Source organism: Gadus chalcogrammus, chromosome 3 (genome assembly GCF_026213295.1).
Source record: "Gadus chalcogrammus isolate NIFS_2021 chromosome 3, NIFS_Gcha_1.0, whole genome shotgun sequence".
Classification (NCBI taxonomy): Eukaryota; Metazoa; Chordata; class Actinopteri; order Gadiformes; family Gadidae; genus Gadus; species Gadus chalcogrammus.
The window spans coordinates 8,507,160-8,526,825 of record NC_079414.1 but is presented as its reverse complement, the minus strand read 5'-3'; the positions used below and the strand labels follow the sequence as shown (position 1 = coordinate 8,526,825).

General features: G+C 41.5%; 1 protein-coding gene across 3 annotated transcripts; it reads left to right on the top strand.

Moving 5' to 3' along the window:
• acox1 (acyl-CoA oxidase 1, palmitoyl) lies at positions 1 to 19,405 on the top strand. Of its 3 annotated transcripts, none has more exons than XM_056585777.1 (14): positions 1 to 417; positions 994 to 1,153; positions 5,163 to 5,323; positions 5,925 to 6,032; positions 6,179 to 6,298; positions 7,265 to 7,380; positions 9,650 to 9,819; positions 10,201 to 10,363; positions 10,822 to 11,012; positions 11,202 to 11,369; positions 12,231 to 12,336; positions 16,782 to 16,925; positions 17,609 to 17,815; positions 18,226 to 19,405. In XM_056585777.1, the coding sequence occupies exons 1-14, from the start codon at positions 309 to 311 to the stop codon at positions 18,274 to 18,276; spliced, it is 1,974 nt and encodes a 657-aa protein (XP_056441752.1). In that variant the 5' UTR covers positions 1 to 308; the 3' UTR covers positions 18,277 to 19,405. The 3 variants fall into 3 exon arrangements, with proteins under 3 accessions (XP_056441752.1, XP_056441751.1, XP_056441753.1); XM_056585776.1 differs by lacking the exon at positions 5,163 to 5,323 and adding an exon at positions 3,193 to 3,353 and having other exon boundaries at positions 6 to 417; XM_056585778.1 differs by lacking the exons at positions 1 to 417; positions 5,163 to 5,323 and adding exons at positions 456 to 714; positions 3,193 to 3,353.
• The last annotated feature ends 261 nt before the right edge of the window (positions 19,406 to 19,666 follow it).

Here is a 19,666-nt window from a genome sequence, read left to right as displayed (position 1 = left end):
TTGCTTTGACGGAACATTCGTAAGAACTCCACATTTATTCTCGTTGCTGTTGTCGTTGTTGATATTTTCATGTTCGTATTAATTCGCACTCCGGGGACTTGTTAAATGGCGTACACAGCTCATGGAAAGTAAAAGACCGGAAATTGCGTTGCAACCGGGATAAAGCTACAATACAGGATCCCTTCAACTGCGTCTACAACTAAAGACGATAGCAAGAGTCCACCCTTGTCCGGGAGCAGAAGTTATACAATATCTATGCCTCGTACTGATTATTGACTGGCTAGTGCTCTGCAGGACAATATACAATAATGAATCCTGACATACTTAGAGAGCGACAAAATGCAACATTTGACATCGAAAAACTCACAAACATCCTCGATGGCGGTGCTGAAAGGACGAATAGGAGGCGAGAAATACGTGAGTTGGTTGGTTCATGTAAGGGGTAATTGACAAACATACTTCAAAGAGGACACAGCAGCTGTGATTCACAACAATAACATCGGTGATGTATAAAATACATCGGGTTAACCTAGTGATAGTGAAATGTATTAGCTGAAAAGCTATCCCGACAGCACAAGGTGATATAATAGTTACCGGGTCACATATGAACCCACTTGACAGTTCAAGTGGGTCATCTGTATTGAAGTCATCCCACTTTGATTATCCGGAGTCCTCTTCACGATTTAAATTACACAACTAACCTGGAAACAGTGGGTGAGGCATATTTAAACATTGAAAATATTACTATTTTCTTCAGATAAAAACGTTTGTAAACACGTTCGTGTTAAAATAAGATGGAAGAATCTGGGTCATTATTAATAATTAACATTCGATGCCAGAAAAAAGGTAAACATCACATTTGCAACCATTTCAGTGCTTTCAATGGGATCCCCAAATGACCAATATTAAGTATTGTTATAATTTGTGCATGTCGACATCAGGTTCATAATCGTATCTGACTGAATGCAAACCTGTATCCCTTCTCTACTGTAGAGTCCTTGGTCCTCAATGACCCTGACTTCGATTATGGGAACCCCAACTTCCTGTCTCGCAGCGAACGCTATGACCAGGCGGTGAAAAAGAGTGCCCACATGATCCTAAAGCTCCGGGAGTACGGCATTTCAGACCCTGTTGAGATCAACTGGTATAAGAGGTACAGAGTCCATCATGAAGGGCATATAGACACTACACTACAATGGCCAATATCTCCACAACACCTGGGTTATGTAGAACAGTACAACAGCTGCAGAAAAGTCACATCAAGCTGTACACATATTTTTTTGCGTACCCCCCTAAAACGCTTGTTATTTAACTGTTGGTAGGTACTAGTGGTGTAACTTTTTTCTTACTAAAAGGTTAGAAGAAACAACACTGTTATTAATTATCTATTAGAGCGAGGTACCGCCTGGCCAGCTTTTTGTATTTGTGGAATATGTCAGTTATTAGATTGGATTTTTTTAATTCGATCAGCGTTGACTACATATGCCCAGATTATTTTTATCTACATGATGGTTGAATGTTTAACATTGCGATTTAAATATATTTTATTTGTTTTGAGGGTTAACCTACCCTCACCGGTAGAATACATATGGAAATCGCACATTACTCTTTTTAAACTGGTGCCATTACTTGCATCCATTGTTTTTATTTTAGGCTAACCGATGAATTACTGCTTGGTAATCATTCCTTTAACCTTGCCCAAAACCTCCCTCACTCCTCGATAAAATGAGTTGACATCCATGCTAATGTACCTGGCTACCTGCTGTTTTGTAGTGTTTTTCGTTTTTGCTTGCATTTGTTTTTGTTAGCGAGTACACTTCAATTTGACCAATTTTTTTAATTTCTTGAAAGTTCTTTGGAGATCCAAAATATGGGTTACATTATTACCATAAAAGGTTTTTAGAGAATATACTGTATCTTTTCATTGTATCTGACAAATAGGCTATGATACGTTGTATTCCCAGCATTCCATGATCTTCTCAGGGTTGGTCTACCTTGATAAATAAGGGATTATTCTCTTTAACTTTGGGTGGCTAGGGTAAGGTGGTATCCTAAAGATATGGCCCCTTTTGGACTGTAACTTTGATTAAGGGCATTACAAATACAAATACAAATGGACATGAACTTAACAATTTAGCTTTCAATCCCATCAAGACATTCATGCAAATATCTCTTATCTATAATTTTAATTTTGATAATCAAATCTATTTCTCACCCAAATGTTATCAGTCAGTGGCAAGAGCCACGTAGCCTGCAGAGAAATAGGCTCCTGACCCCTGAACTAGGCAGACCAAGTAGTATCATTTGTGGTTAACTTCGGTGTTAGATGGTGAATTGTTTAAATCTGGTGAGTTGTGGAAATGTTGTGTATCAGCCTAGAACTGTCATGCATTGCACACCTCTCGTTATTTCCAACTTATGTAACTAGCCTGTATCCTAGTACACCACCATGAGCTGCAGTAGGGCAGAGGTAGTGCTGCAACATGTGCAAAGGTTGGAAAAGGGAGTAAGATGTAAAGAAAGCAATGATGCAGTGCTGTGTGCAAACATGGATTGGATGGATGTGATATGGACACAGGGTCGAAATGGTTATCTGTGTCAGTGATCGATACCTGGAATGGAAGTCTCTTGTAAAGCTGTGTCAAATGGGGCCAACTAAGATCTCTGATGACATGATATCATTGACTGTCTCAGACGTAGCTAGATCGCTGATTGAATCAGCACTGTGCTTATTGAAGACATGATCACTTTATAAGTACTGTTTTTGTACTTTGTGCTTTACGTATCTGAGTTGCATAAATGTAAGTTAATTTATGGTGTCACTCGTAATTTGAATTAAGTCAAACTGGGGCCAACTGGGATCTCTGATGACAGTCATTGACTGTCTCAGACTCTTAATTTGAATTAAGAGTGACACCAAAGGTATCTGGCTATTTAAGAGTGTGTGGAGGAAGGAAAAGGGGTTAAGGAGACAGAAGAAAGACACTAGCCGTCTGGAAGCGCCCTAGCCTTGGCCCTGACAAGGCTTTTTCCATAGAGGGCACTAGTACACTAGTGGGTTGAGCAACCCAGCATTTAATGAATGACCGGGGTAAAGACGGCCATGATTAGTGATGTAGCTACATGCATAAACTGCAGAACACTCCTCGAGCTAAGCATGGATTTAGTGTCTCTTGCCTTCCCTTCATCCAGTATGTACTGGGGCACCGGACGGGAGGCGTTGGGTCTACATTACGTCATGTTTCTCCCAACCCTGTACACCCAGTGTGACTCTGAGCAGTTCAACAAATGGGTCCCTCTCGCTCAATCCTGCACCGTGCTGGGCACCTACGCGCAAACTGAGATGGGACACGGTCAGTTGTCCGGCTCACTTCAAGTTCTCACAACAACTCATTACACATTCCCAGTTAATTTCCCCCCACAATAATGGTGCTGTAGATAAGATTTGAAGGGTCCCTTTTTCACCACCATGTGAGTGTGAATAGCTATTGCAAGCAGCTTCAAAATCCGCCGTAGATGTATGCTGGATGCATCAGTCTACCAGCCTACCCAATGGACTGTACCAACAGGTAGGCATCACAATCCATTAAAAGAGGTAGGAGGACACTGCCACACAATGTCAACAATTCAAAGGGCAGGATAGATTTAGAAATGTACAGCTAAACACACTTTCAGCTGGTCGTTAAATATGGGCCCTATAAGAGCTATTTGATTGTTGTTTGAGGAATGACATGTTGATGTCATTCCAATAAAACAGATTTTATTGTTTAGTTTTGAATGTGCTCTTAGAATATGTTTTTTCTTTGTCTGCCTCTGTATGAGCTAACTTAGATAAGACCTCCCTGAACCTCAGGGCATCTCTTCTGTGATCAGTTCAGAATCATCTTGTCAGTCACAAGTGCGTACAGTTTTCAATAGAGACTATATTGAGGGACGGGGTATTGTTTTGGGCTGTTACGATTTTTCGAGTATTTTCTTCTTCACTTTACAATATCTTACCTACAGCACCTGTGTAATTTTTACTGGATATAAATTCAAATGCATAAAAACCTAGGTTAAGTGGTGTTGCATTGCCGATAGCTTTGTAAACTTGTGTCAAAGTAACATTCTGCTGAGAGGCGTGGTGATTTTTTTTTAGCTCGGAGCACAGTTGCGGACACGACCAAAAGCTCACAGTGGACCGGAAATTGACTGAAAGCAAAGGCTGATGCGATGCGTTGGAAAGACTATCAATTTAATGTAAATCGATATTTGAATTCATATCCATTAAAACTAAAATGGGAACAATCTATATATTTTTTTTTATGTTTTTTTATCTGTTCAAAATTATATGTAGTACATTCATGTATGATCTTTAATGCATTATATTAGTAAATAGAATTTTGATTGTTATTTTTCTTGATGGTAAAGAAAATAAAAAATACAATTGGTATTTGACAGATCTCAACAACATTCGATTAAAGAGGTTTCCTTATATGTGTTTAATTTGATATTGACTAAAAAAATTTGTGGCTTCTCAAAATGCCATCTTTGGTAAGTCAATAATTGGGATTTGGGAGTTAATATAAACCAAGATTGTAAAGGAAGTATTGAGATGGGCATCAATCCCTAATGTAATGTTACCATGTTGTATTATTTGGGAAAACAATGTACTTGACACTGCAAGTCACACTTTTTTGGGGGGTTGGTGACCTAGCTAGTCCTCTTAATGCAAAGGGATTGAAGTTCTCTGCTGTTCAGGCCAGCTATCCTCTGCTACATGATATTTCCTTCCAGGGATTTGTAAGGTTGCATCTTATCCATGTCTCCCTGAACATGGATCACCTTCAGGCAATTGGCGGGGGTACTCTGCAATGATGCTCAGGCTTCCTATTAACTGCTTCGCCGTGCTTTTCAATTTGGCCGAAACCTTGGCGCATTAGCATGGATGATGTACTCATACTGATTATGTTGTGCTCTCTTTTAATAGCTGCCTTGTGCTGAATTTTATAAAGAGCTTTATCATATGAATCTAAACAATTGTTCAACTCTGAATGATATCACTGATTCTAATCTGAGGAATTTTTCCCCTCATCTCGTTTTTATTTATTTTTATTATTTTCCTCACCCTCATCTAATTAATTTCTCGAATCCTTCACTGCTTGCCGCTGCCTTCGCGACAGCTATGTACACCGCTTCAGAGGAAACCCGCTGGAAATCCATCTGGCCATGTTCCTGCCCACCCTTCTCAACCAGGCCACCCCAGAGCAAATGGACCGCTTCTTCACACCCTCCTGGGACCTGGAGATCATCGGCACATATGCTCAGACGGAAATGGGCCATGGTAAAGCAGTACACCTGGAACTGACCATGTAGCACGGGCCAGTGGTCCCAGGGTGACTGCATCTGGACAGGTGGCTTGGGTCTAGGTGGCAGTCAAAAGCTGGTAGATTGGTGGTCAGCCACGTCTTTGCACATACAATATGAGCCGTTTTGTGTCAAATGGTACAGTCATTTATGGGTGTAGCATAGCTGTGGAAATTTCTCTTTATTTGCATTTGCTGTGAGATTTGTCAAAAACCTACATGCATTCCATTTGCCTCATTAGACCAGCCTGATCTCGATGGGTTTACATTTCAGTTTCACGCTGTGGATCAGTCTGAGCTCGCTCCCGTAGAAACACTTGGGGATAGATCTATCAGCGGATCATCCGTGGAAATCAATAAATGTCTGTCCACTTTTGGGGTTTTGAAATCTAGTTTTAACTCGCTCAAGGCCAGAATTATATTCATCAAGAAACTGAAACATGACTTCACAAGATCAATATGGCCTTATGAGAAATTCCAAACAAAAATGATGTCATGCAAATGTGACTTTTTATTGTGACATGACTTATTATTGAAATGGTTATAACGTTTGTGTGTGTGTGTGGGGCATTTTATTAGGCACTCACCTCCGAGGTCTGGAGACCACCGCCACGTTCGACCCAGCCACTCAGGAGTTTGTAATGCACAGCCCTACCGTCACCTCCATCAAGTGGTGGCCAGGGGGACGTAAGCACTCACTCAACCCTCGCTTCAGGCACTGGGATACCTCTACAGCTGGCTTAGAAGTGAAGAGATGGCTTTCTCCCAGCGTTAAATCGAATAAACCCTTGAATGAAAGTCTCTTTCCCCCCCCCCCCCATGGATCTCTGCAGTTGGAAAGACCTCCAACCATGCCATCGTGTTGGCTCAGCTGTACACACAGGGCAAGTGCCATGGTCTGAACGCCTTCATCGTGCCTCTCCGCAGCATGGGCACCCATATGCCACTGCCAGGTAATCACACCGCTCTGCAGAACCTCTGCTCCCTGTAGAAGTCTGACAGTCACCAGTGTCTTCTTTGGTCTGTAGCTGTGCCTCTCTGGCATCGGCACGCCCAATTTTTTTCTCTTTATTGCTCTTTTTTTGAATTGATGGATAACGGGTCCTATAAAAAGTTAAATATCAAAATCCCTTGCCCACCAAATATCTTGTCTAGAAAATGCACAAAGCTAAATGTAGTAGTAAACCCCTGTCACATAAGCGGTTCTACTGGGCTCCTCTTCCGTACAGGATTCAGATAGATATGGTAGAAGCCATTTAATAGCACAATGCTGCAGGAAGCTTAGGTGTTGCCTCCCGACATGTCTGAGATCTCTTGAGTGTGATGGCTGGTTTTACCTGTGTTGTCCAAGGCACAACAGGTGTGCAGCCTCACCGAGCCCCAAAGACTAATAAACTCCTGTCTTAGAGAGACTCAGGTTTGTAGGGGTGTGGTATAAAGCCCTTCTTTGAAGCCCCTCCCCCTTGCTGTATACATAGTTTGTATTTCGTCAAAGTCCAAAACGCCATAGTTTCATTCGGCTGCATTTTCGCCGTTATTTGTGTTTCAGTAATGAGTCATCTCCATCGATCGTTGGCCAGTAAGATGAATAGATTGGGATGTGATGGATGTTGCAATGGATGTGATTGAACATCATTTTCTGATGCTTAATGCACACCTTGACAAGCCTAATTTACAGCATTAGAAGCACATGACAAATTTCTGTTTTCCATCACTTTAACATTTATTTGTATGAATTGATTTACATTTCTGTTATTCAATTCCCCTTGCCCCCCCCCCCCCCCATCAGCTCCCTCTCTCTCTATGGATTTCTCATCTCTCTAGCCCTCTGTTTTTGCCTCTCATCTTTCTTTCTATCCCTCTTTCTGTATCCCTCTTTGACTTATTTCTTTCTGGCTTTGCCCTTCCCACTTGCTCAGGTATTGTGATCGGGGACATTGGACCAAAGTTTGGATTTGATGCGGTCGACAATGGGTACCTTAAACTGGAGCATGTGCGAATCCCGCGAGAGAACATGCTGATGAAATATGCACAGGTGAGAATGTATTTTAAGGAAAGAAGTAAAGGTCACACTGGTTAGCATTTCAACTAGCCTTTAAAATAACCTGGTCGTCTGTAGTCAGTGCTGAGCGATAGTGATTTCAATAAATGTATTAATAAAACCCCATCCTATAACGTGGGATTTAATGATGTATTTTACATGCTACAAATGCTCTCCAGCCTGTACCTACCTGTTTTTAGTAACAATAGGAAGTGTATACTCCTAAAACAATCCCAATCACGCTACCCAGTTCCTGCCACACAGTTGCACATCCAGTTAGAGCGGACAGAACACTGTAATTGAGGTTGTTTTTAATCTGAAAGTTAATCTGAAAGCCGAATCAAACACATTGCAACTTTAATTACTACCGTACTGATAAATTCCACATTTTCATTACACATATTTTACATCAACAACCTTGCTCTATTTGGTTTCACAATAACTTATTTAAGAGTGGTTTATGGGGAGTTTGGATCTGACGTAGTCCTCTCCTGACTGGTCCACGAAATGTAGAAGTTGGGATTGTTCAAAGCAGGGTGCAGTTTCCAAGTCTCTTTCTTCCAAATAGACCTTGGAGTCAATACTTCTCTTGCAGTGCTTCAGGTCTCACACAGGACACTGAAAACCACCACCACAGTCCTTTATTGATTCTCTTTCATGTGTGTTAATTCTGCGATCTCTCACACTATTTACCTCTTAAATTCAACACCAAAAACGGTATCAAAAAACATGACAAGAACAAAAACACACCTCCAATCGTTACCATACTAAAATGTGCAACCAACTATTGGGTTACCTGTGCTAAATAAAGTCGATCCCAAACAACCCACACCCTCTCTATGTTAAACAATTGGCAGGGAGTGATACCTGGGCATAACAGGCCCCAAACCTGTTGGTCTGTGAGGGATCTGATGTTGAACTTGAAGACACATTTGGGGCGATTTGATGCTAATACCAACCCCTCAGTTGCTCAATTGATCAATTCCTTTAAAAACAACAGGTGCTTAGTAGGGATGCACCGATCCGATATTTGTATCGGTATCGGTACCGATATTGAAGACATTTCTAGATCGGGTATCGGTGACAAATGGGCCGATCCATATTTTAAAAATAAAATTAAAAAAAATAACTTTTTTTTTTTTACGTTTATGTACATACTTGAATCCTATTCCTACTACCTTGCTGCTTTGATAATTGAATTTCCCACGAAAATGTTCTCATGGGATTAATAAAAGTGTATCTATCTATCTATTGGCTGATCTATTCAGTTTCTATGCTGTGCGCTGTGAGTGACGTCATAAACAAGCAACACGCCGTGCGGAGCCTACAGTGATTGCAAAATGGAGCGAGCAAAAGGATCTGCTATCTGGAGCTATTTCACTTTACCTAAGCCAGCAAGCTCCACGGCTACATGCAACATATGCAAAGTAAATGTCCCGAGGGGTGGTACTAAACCTTCTAGCTTTAATACCACAAACCTTATAAAGCACCTCCAAAAATTCAAGTCTCATGATCCCAGTCTTTTCCCCTCAATGAAACTTACATTTTGTAGCCATAATTTCGCGCTGTTCTTCTATATCGGTATCGGATCGGTATCGGCCGATACTAAACCTCAGATATCGGTATCGGTATCGGAGGTGAAAAAAGCGGATCGGTGCATCCCTAGTGCTTAGGCAGGTTTGGCAGGGTGGAGGATGAGCTACATTTCATAATAATATGACTGATGGGCCCTCAGCTGTCAATCAATGACGGTTCTGTTGATATCGATTGGCTAATCCTAAAATGTATTATCAGGAGTAGTTTACTAGTTTGTGGTGGACTTGTACAACTCAGTAGTAGGATAAGTGTAGTGAAAGTAATTTAACTTACTAGCTTACCAGCTTGGGAACTAAACACAATTTGATCGACATTACGTTTTCTTGGCCACAAAGTACAATATGAAATATTAATGAAATATGAAAGCTGAGAATCCTTCGGCACCATCGATAACATAAAACGAACATCCCTAGACTGTGAAAAGCCAAAATGGCTGCGATAGTGCCTGAAGTTCCTGATGCAAACAATCCATTTACGATCAAGATAAAACCACAAACTAATCCTTAGTCTACTCCTACCTTCTTTGATTGACAGCTCAGGGATGTTCTTTGATTGACAGCTCAGGGCTCACCAGTGAAATGAAATGCAGTACGAAACATTCAAATGTATGTATGTAACTCACATGCACCCGGTTCAGTAGCAAATGTTGCTCCTTTGACTCCCAAAGGTGAAACCAGACGGCAGCTATGTGAAGCCGCTGAGCTCCAAGCTAACCTACGGCACCATGGTGTTCATCCGCTCTTTGATCGTGGGGAACGCTGGCATCGTGCTCTCCCAATGCTGCACGATCGCCATCCGCTACAGTGCTGTGCGGCATCAATCAGAGATCCGCGCAGGGTGAGTCCTTCTCCCACTGCCACCCCACTCCAAACAATGGTTTATCTTCCAGTGTTGAAAACATGCACCAAACACACTCACCGAGACTAAACTAATTAAACTACGACCGTTATTATGCCTTGTAAACTACATTGTTCACAAGCCGCTCCTGTGTGGAGCCAGAGGTCATGGTCTATATCCGTGACATCAAATTAAACAACACTTTTGTAATTGACTAATAAATTAATTATTCAAGTAATTTATTTATTTTTTCAGGATCAAGATCCAGTATTGCTTTGGGGCCATTTCAACAATATTAGTTTCTCATAAATCTTTATCGATTTAATAATGCCTTAATGATTGCAAATAAACCTTGACTGTCCTTTTGTTTTTCTCTCACAGAGAAGCTGAACCCCAGATCCTGGACTACCAAACCCAGCAGCATAAGCTGTTCCCACTGCTGGCCACGGCCTACGCCTTCCTGTTTGCTGGTCAGTACATGATTGACACCTACAACCGCATCTCTGGAGACATCAACCAGGGCGACCTCAGTGAAATGCCAGAGGTACGGACGGACTACAGTTCGGCAGACATCCCCCCAGGCTTCAATAATGGCAGAATCGGCATCATGCCCTAACCTTGTCTGTCTGTTCTGTTGTTGTGTTGATCTGATCAACCCTAACCCTCGTGCTTCTACAATGCGACTCACCTCTTCACACTCATAGCTCACTCGTGTTTCTTTCTTCTCCTCTCATTTACATCGACATGTTCTAACCGGCATGGCCTGTGATTGCATTGTACATTTTAAACTGCAAGGGAAGATCATTAAATGTGTACACACACACACACACACACACACACACACACACACACACACACACACACACACACACACACACACACACACACACACACACACACACACACACACACACACACACACACACACACACACACACACACACACACACACACACAGAGAGAGACTAAGACTCGCTCATGCCCTCCCTGTCTGTGTGCCAGCTCCACGCGCTGTCCGCTGGCCTCAAGGCCTTCACCACGTGGACGGCCAACACGGGCATCGAGGTGTGTCGCATGTCCTGTGGCGGCCACGGCTACTCCCGCAGCAGCGCCCTGCCGGACATCTACGTGGAATTCACCCCTTCCTGCACCTACGAGGGCGAGAACACGGTGATGATGCTGCAGACAGCCAGGTGGGTGTGGACCCTACACCCCAGCAACCCACTCCTCCCTACCCCATGCTTCCCAGGGACCCCGACGCCTACGCTTGTTGGTGAAGTGAAAAATGAGCGGGAGAGGTTCCAGACGAACAGCAGTTTGCGATTTGTCTGGCGATGCCAGGTTAATTAAGGGTGCTTCTGATTGGTTGTGTCCCCCTGCAGGTTCCTGATGAAAAGCTACCGGCAGGTGCAGGCCGGACAGCAGCTCTCTGGGGCCGTGTCCTACCTGAACAAAGTGCACCATAGGGTGATGGCGCCGCAGGCCGTCTCTTCCCAGCTGGACCTCAACCTCAACACCCTGGTGGATCTCTACGAGATCCGCGCTGCCATGTAGGATACAAAGGAGTGTGTGTGCGTGCGTGCGTGCGTGCGTGCGTGCATGCGTGTGTGTGCGTTAAGGATCGGAAGTATTAGGATTGCAAGAAAGAAGAAAACTAACTGAATATGTGGTCTAAATCTCAGCAAGCACTTGAATGCTCATTTTGGAGGTGCCTTTTGTGCTAGTTTTGTATTTGTTTTGCAGGCACCTTTTGTACTCGTTTTGTAGGCACCTTTTTTGGTGTGAAAACAGCCTGCTATTGCTTCCACCAAATAATCAAAATGAAAGTCAGTCTTATATACAGTTTATGTGCCCAAGCTAGTGTTCCATTGGCCAAGCAATTATTTACCTGCTTTTTACTGTTGAAAAGCTAGCGGGATACACAGGATACTATAAGAGAGTGTGATACATTTGGAAATATGAGACATCTCTAGTTAAATTGTATCTTAGTCAGGCTATTTATTTATTTATTTTTAACATTTTTTGATTGAGAGACCCATAGTGGCAGAAATTGGACAATTAACCGTAAACATGTTTGTACTGCCCTTACATTTTTGGCCTTTTGTTTGATTTGGGGATGTGGAAGTATTGTTGAAGTGAGATGGGAGTTAAATTCCATGTCACATGTTGGTGTTATTCTGTTTAATAATACTAGAGGGCACCAATACTTCTTGTCTGACCTTTCAAAGTAGACATTTTAAGCATTAAAAAAGCATTACAAATTTAAACATTACCTGCAAGGTATAAAAAGTGTGTGTGTGTGTGTGTGTGTGTGTGTGTGTGTGTGTGTGTGTGTGTGTGTGTGTGTGTGTGTGTGTGTGTGTGTGTGTGTGTGTGTGTGTGTGTGTGTGTGTGTGTGTGTGTGTGTGTAGGCTGGTTGAGCTGGCGGCTCAGAGCATTCAGCAGGAGTCTGCGCGTGGGAAGTGCCAGGAGGACTCTTGGAACAACAGCACCATTGACCTGGTCAGAGCATCGGACGTAAGTTCATCAATGTTCTTTGTAGATCACTGTTTGCAAGGCCTGACAAAAGTTAGGGAAATAAATGCACATTTTTATTGAACAGAAGCTTTAGTCCCAAACAACGTTTGAGGATATTATCAAAGTCTACAATCCATATTGGAGGAACTATCATTATTTAAGTCCCTCGTAACCTTATACTGTGATTTTTATCCATACTAGGTCAATAATATTTGTATTGTTGTCTAGTGTGCATGGTCGAAATGTTATCCAATATGTATGAATAAGTAGAAAATCTGCAGTTGAATCAGGGGCGATTTTAGGTTCTGACTTTTGACCCCAGGAAGCCACAGGGGTATATGAAGTATATAAAGTCCTGTCCAAGATTTTTTTATTCCACAACCTTTATTTTATTATTTACTATGCTGTTGTATGTCTCAGCCAAAAGCTGGCAGTGTCAGCTAAATAATGCAGTTCTTAATCACTAAAGTGATGAAAGGCAAAAATACTATTTGGATGAAGGAATAATCAATGGATGTGAACTGTAATAACAAATTACAGTTCACATAAGTTTCACTCAAAAATGACCATATTTCCCCCTTTATTTTATTTACAAAGTTACTGAAACACATTGGTACAACGAGATTAATAATATGAGAAACATACCACTATTTCGGGAGCAGTAAACTACGTTGTCTCACTTTCAGAGACCCATACATTTTTATAAAACTTCTGATGCAAATAAATCTTGTTCTGATGCAAAAAAAAAAGGGTGCTAATTTTCAGTTAAAACAAAACCGCTGGCATTATTTTATCAGCTGTGGGCGTTTTCATTGCCATAACAACGTGAGCTAATCAACAAGTACAACATGTTCTAGACCAGTGGCTCTCCATTATTTTCTGTCATTCCCACCCTAGGAGACAGATATTTTTTTTCGCGCCCTCCCTGAATTGAAATATCCTACTATTGAGAACCTGATAATACTTAATTATTTGGATTAATAAAATTAGCGGAGATAACATCTGCAACAACAAAAAACAATTTCCAAGTTCAGTTTATTAACTCAATTTGTAACATTTAAACAAGACTGCTAAGTCTGTGTGAACCTCAAAACAGAGAAACAAGAGCATATGATTCACTGGGGTTTGCATTTAATTAAAAATATTTTTAATCAGCTTATTCCCTTTCCAAAAAAATAATATATGTTCATCTTTCAAGCATGAATAAAGACACCAAGTCCCTCTGTCAACTGTAAGATCAAAATTATTGTAAAACTTCTGACCCTTGGTATTATGTTTATTTAAAATAAAATAAGTAACTTATTAAAATAAATAAATCAATAAATAAGACACAGTCCCGTCTGCTGGCGCTCGCCAGCACATTTTATAAGCTGAGGGCGTTTTCATGAGTCTCATAGTATTAAAACATGTTGTACTTGATTGTTGATTAGCTCACGTTGTTATGGCAATGAATACGCCCTCAAATATAAAATAATGCCAGCCTTTTTTTTTCAACTGAAAATTAGCACCCATGTCAACTTTTTCTGCTCCTTGCACCTTATCATGCTTATCATGCTACGCAGCATTACAAGCCCCTGCCGACTAAAACAGAGAGCAATTCAAGAAGAGGCATAGATAGAATCGCCTTGTGGTCAACTGTCATTTAATAGTCATCTGACAGATTATTTCAAGCTTTTTAAAATGATTATTATTATCAGCTGGTCAGCTGGAAATCATGGATTTTCTGATAAAGACTAGCAAGCCTTTTTGACAGACAAAACAGCAGAAACTATGTTAAGTGTGCTCGTGCTGCCTTTTCGGTTTTATCAAACAGGGGTCGCCCACCCACCAATCAGAGGTTAGAGATTCCTGCAGGAAGGTTGCGCTCGATTTCACTAGCCCATTTGTGCCTGTTCATTACAGAATCTATTCTCTCATTGCTTGTGTAAAAAAAAAGGTAGAATATTAGATTTGAGGACGAAATGATAGGGTGGGCTAAGGCAAGTTTTGGGTGGGCTTGAGCCCACCCAATAAGGTCTAGCTTCGCCACTGAATTGAATGCTAGATTGAATTCCCAGTTTTTTCATTCCCCAAAACAAGGCCTACCTTTTTGGCTTCCTGGCTGATATATGTGCAAAGTTTAGGATATAGAATTGGAGGATAGAGAGGTACAGTGCTGGTGAATTTCTTTCTTACTCAACATCCTTAAGTAAAGTGTTGATGAGCATGAATGAGTAGGATAACGTAAGTTACTTTTTACAAGATACAATTAATAACTTGTAGTTATTAATCATATTCAAATAAATCAGTACATCTAGGAAGTGAACATTCAATGTATACCTAAATTATACTGACGTGCATGCATAAAGCTCTATGATCGGAGGGGCGGCATTAGCTCAGGAAGTAGAGTCGGTTGGACTTATAACCTGAAGGTTTCTAGTTTCACCCCGGCTCATCACATTGATGCACCCAAATTACAGTTTTAGGGGTTTTACCTACATTGCCGAAATAGCTACATTCCCTTCCCGTTTTTTCTGCCATAGGAGGATGGAGACAACTTAAAGGCATATTGTACGGGATCCAGTAACATGCACTTTTTAATATGTTGTTGAAATTGTTTTTTACATCCTGACAGCAATAAATAACTTATGGGCAATGAAAAAGAAGCGAAAAAAAAACGAATTCTGTATCTGCTATAAAACCTGTTAAAATGCTTACCAATCGGAGACACTGTACCCGAATCTAAAGAACCAATCACAAGCCTGCGCGTTCTCTCCCCTCTGTGTACGAGCCTGAGCCGGCCTGAGCGCGTTCACGGAGGGCAAAGAAAGCGTTGTTGTCATAGTAGTTCATGACAGTGGACTAGTGAGCCTACAACGTTTACACAATGGAAGAGAAACAACTGAAGTTACCACTGCCACCGTTACTTGCCCCGGTTCATCCTTTTAAAAAGGCAAGAAAAAGAAAGACAGAAACTGAAAAGGCAGGAGACTGCTCGAGGAAAAACGAGAATAAATATTGGATTAGCTTTTCAGCGATGGCGACAGCTGAGGGAGTTGAATGGCCTGAAAAGTGACGCAATGGTTGCCGTTGAAGTAACCCGTAAGCAGCGCTCGTGCACGGCTCTGTGTCGAGGGGTGGGGGCAGGGAGTCCTGAAGGGTGGGGGAGGAGTTAAACGGAACTCTGAAGAGAAGCTAATTTCAAATCATGCTAGCTCTCTCACATCGTACAGTATAGCTTTAATTAACCTCACCTCACGGAGCCTCCTCAACACTGCCCCCATGTGCAACTTTCCCTAAATTACATCCTTACTAGCGTATTTTAAAGGTCCCATGGCATGCTACTTTATGGATGCTTATATATAGGTGTTAGTGGGCCCTTAGTATTTGAAAACGTTCAAGAAATTCAGCCTTGGTGCAGAATTACAGTCAATACGAGCCAGTCCCACAATGAGCTTTCCACAAACGTGCGGTGGGGGTGTGGCCCTGAGCAGCTTGCGGCCACGGTACCATGTGCTCGTGTTTACATTGCGCCTTGCAATAGTGAGGCGCACGCATCTTTTGGCCGTGTTCTGTAATTATTCTTGAACACTCCGGGTGCTCCGGCGGGAGTCCTGGTGCTCTATATCTAAATAATATCATATTATACATCAGTGGAGGCTTCTCCATTGAGGAGAGGGAGGAAGATCCTCCTAAACATTGTTGAGAAGAAAAAATGTAGATTGACCAGACTCCTTATGATTAAATGCCCTTAAATATGACTACTTTAATGACGACTTTAATGCCTTTGTATATGTAATGTTCGTTTCCCTCGGTAAAGGGAAATTAGCACCCCTTATCGCCTATTGACAATTAATGGAGGCTGAGGGAGGACGTTCCTCCCTCAGCCTCCATTGACTCCCATTCATTTCCCCGAAAGTGTGGGCGGCCGGTGAATAACAAGGGGTTCAGTGGGAGAGATGAGGAAAGTCCTCCTCTGAGTGGGTGTGACTAGCTAAGAGATCTGGATACCGCCTACGTCTGTTCATAGCGCATGGCTGCGCTATGAACCAATAAGCAGGAGCCCTGGCTATGGAGCAGCCTTGAGGGAGGGGTTATCCCCTCAAGTCTAGGCTATGAGAACCAACAAACCCGCTCAGTCGTATGCCTCGTTTCCACCGAGCGGTGCACTACTGTTTGTTGACTACCAATGATTCCTTTGAACGGCGTAGATTTTAAAAGGAAAATAATAATATTTTCCTTTTAATTTGGTAATAATAATATAAAATAATTTAGACATTTGACCTCGGTGCTTACATTGGTAGTAGAGTGTAATTGATTATCCTTTCATGTGATATATATCAAAATAAATTACACTTGTGACATTGGTTGGATTGGCCTGAGTCATGAAAGTAAAATAATGGTCCAATAGTCCAAATTTCAATGCATGTGTATGCACATGTTTTTCCTGTGCCCCGGATGTGCAGGCCCACTGCCACTACATGGTGCTGAAGATGTTCAGAGATAAGGTGGACCAGATAGAGGACCCAGGCGTCCACTCAGTGATGTCCACCCTGGCCCACCTCTACGCCATCCATGGTATGGGGAACTTCACCGGAGACTTCCTCCAGGTACGCCTCCTCTCCTTACTAGGCTTACTGCTGGGAGCCTATTAGCAGTGGGAATCTCTTGGCACCTCACAATTCGATTCCGATTCAGAGGTCAACGATTCGATTCTAAAATGATTATTGATGCATCTCGAAGCAAAAAACTTTTTTTATGTACATTTCCATGCAGGATTTTCAAATAATCTGAATTTGCTACTCAGTTTGCTAATCACTTCCTACTTTTTTGATGATCATTAAAGACATCAACAGGTTAATTACCTTTTCTAATATTTTATTAGCGAAAAAGCTTTTGTCACAAATATGACTTTCTATGAACAATGCAATAATCAATGCAGCTTGCATTACAACACACTATTTTAATTCAGATTATTAAATTATCTGAATCGAGATAATTTGGGGGGGGGGGGGGGGGGGGGGGGGGTGGGGGTGTGTGTGTGGGTGGGGTTGTTAAATACTCTATTCTCATATGGCATTCATGGCATTAAGTGGTCTATTATTTTTTTATTTCAGACCGCAGCTATGAATCAAAGACCATTACAATTCCATTGTTATGAAATCATTAAAATAGTATTTTTGCAGAAGCCATAAAAACAATTTTCAAACCAATTCATTAATCGTATTTCGCCACAATGACTGAACGCTCAGTGTACGTCATGCCTTCCCTGTGTTCCTCCTCTCCCTGCCAGGCCGGTGTGCTGACCGGCGCCCAGGTCCCGTCGGTCTCTAAGTGCCTCAAGGGGCTGCTGGCCGAGGTGAGGCCCAGCGCCGTGCTGCTGGTGGACGCCTTCGACCACCACGACAAGATGCTCAACTCGGTCCTCGGACGCCACGACGGCAATGTCTACGAGGCCATGTTCGAGTGGGCCCGCAGCTCACCCCTCAACCGCACTGAGGTGGGTTTTCATTGCAGAAGAAAATATTTTTTACATTTATGGTAAAGTTTAGTGATAGATCCGTTCTTGACTGAGAGTAGGGGGGGGGAAGTAGACAAATTATTTTTGTATCCCAAATAATCATTCAAAGGCCAAATAGACTAATATAGATTATGTTGTTGTTGTATATGCCAATTTTATTATTGGGGAATAGGTCAAGCAAAAAGGTGTGAAGAACCTTTTTTTTACAATGACGTGGTATAACCATTTCCTTCAATTACCTAGGAATGAAAATGTTGCCTGTTGGCAACTCCATTGATTGCATTCATTGTTTACCTAATGTGATGGGTATTAGGTAATTTTTATTTTGGTGTTTGTTTGTTTGTGTATGCGTGTTAAACATGTTGCTTTCCTACTCCCTTTTCTGCCAGGTTCACGAGTCCTTTCACAAGCATCTGAAACCACTGCAAGCCAAGCTTTAATCCTTATTGTTTGATCCTGGGTTGCAAGACAGCTACAGTATATTGATAGGAAATATCTTGACCATATTAATCTCACCTCGGATCATTAAGTCCTTGGTGTCCGCCAATATTCCATTCACAAGAGCCTTATATTGCTATATCACTATTGTTTTTGGTTGGCAACATCAGAATGCTCTTTTTTGTATAGCAATCGTGAAGCAAATTTGGAAAATGAAAAATCGACGACTGAAAAATCATTATCTGTGTATAATTATCAGTGTACACGGTTATATTGTAATGGCTTGGCGTTTATGGGCACATTCAATCAATTGTAGAAATCTCAATCTATGGCTAGGATTCATGAACAATGGTACAGTTCCCAAAAGCCCTAGCGTTTTTCTGTTTGGTTTCAATTTAGTATGGAAAGTGGGGACCTGTAAAACAATGCATCCCTGTTAATTGCTGTGTTTTAAGCATGTGCCTGGGGAAACTTAGCCTGGGAACCAGACAAATCTCGCAAGCTCATGGTTAATTTGCACTGCCGAGTTCTGGCTCACCTCTAATACAATAAAGATTTCTTCCCGGTACTATATTGACCAACCAATCACAACCGTTTTGATTAATATGAGTCGGGATAAATACGATGACGGGACAGAGGAACACCCTTGAGGCATTATAAACAACAACCAATATGGCTGTCTGTTGATAAAGAATGGTATCGAGACAGTATTACACAAAATGGACAAATACTTTCAGTGATGCCTTTTTTTGAGTCGCTTAGCGCTGTCACCCGTTCCGTTGATATGATTGGTTGTAGGACTATCCAGAGGGATCTTGGTCTGTGCCTGTTGGTGACGCCCCTTGGAAATATCTTTTTTTACTAATGACTAATTGCTGCTTCCTGGGATGGCAGGCTTAGGGAAACTGTGTTTTCTGAATAATTTCACATCTTGGGGATGGCAATATTTAAAGAAACTGATTTAAATGATATATTCTAATGTAGGATTGTTGTCCAACTTTGTAGTTAAATCTGTGTTTTATCATCTTTGTATTTTGATATCATACATTCTCAATGATGGATAATCATGTTTTAAATTAGGTTTATTTAATTGATATTAAATAAAGGATCTGATTGATATTAACGTGTTTTGTTATCTGTGAGTGCCAGAAATTATGAGTTATTCACTTATTTTAGTTATTTTAAGCACAAAAAAATCAATGTTTGTTTGCAATTCTCACTGAATGCTACCATGTCGATCACAGAACTTGCCCAGTGTAAACAACATATACATTTTAGATATTAGTATCTGAAATAAATTAAATCATAGTTTGAAAGAAGAGACGTCATGCTGTCACAGGGCTAGAGCTAGGGCAGCCCTTGGACTAACTAAGTAGATTCAGTACAAAAAAA

Coding starts and splice junctions, on each gene's coding strand:
- acox1 (XM_056585777.1), top strand. CDS start 309: ATGAATCCTGACATACTTAGAGAGCGACAAAATGCAACATTTGACATC. Junction 7,381..9,649: donor TGCTGATGAAATATGCACAG/GTGAGAATGTAT, acceptor TGACTCCCAAAG/GTGAAACCAGACGGCAGCTA. Junction 12,337..16,781: donor ACCTGGTCAGAGCATCGGAC/GTAAGTTCATCA, acceptor CCGGATGTGCAG/GCCCACTGCCACTACATGGT.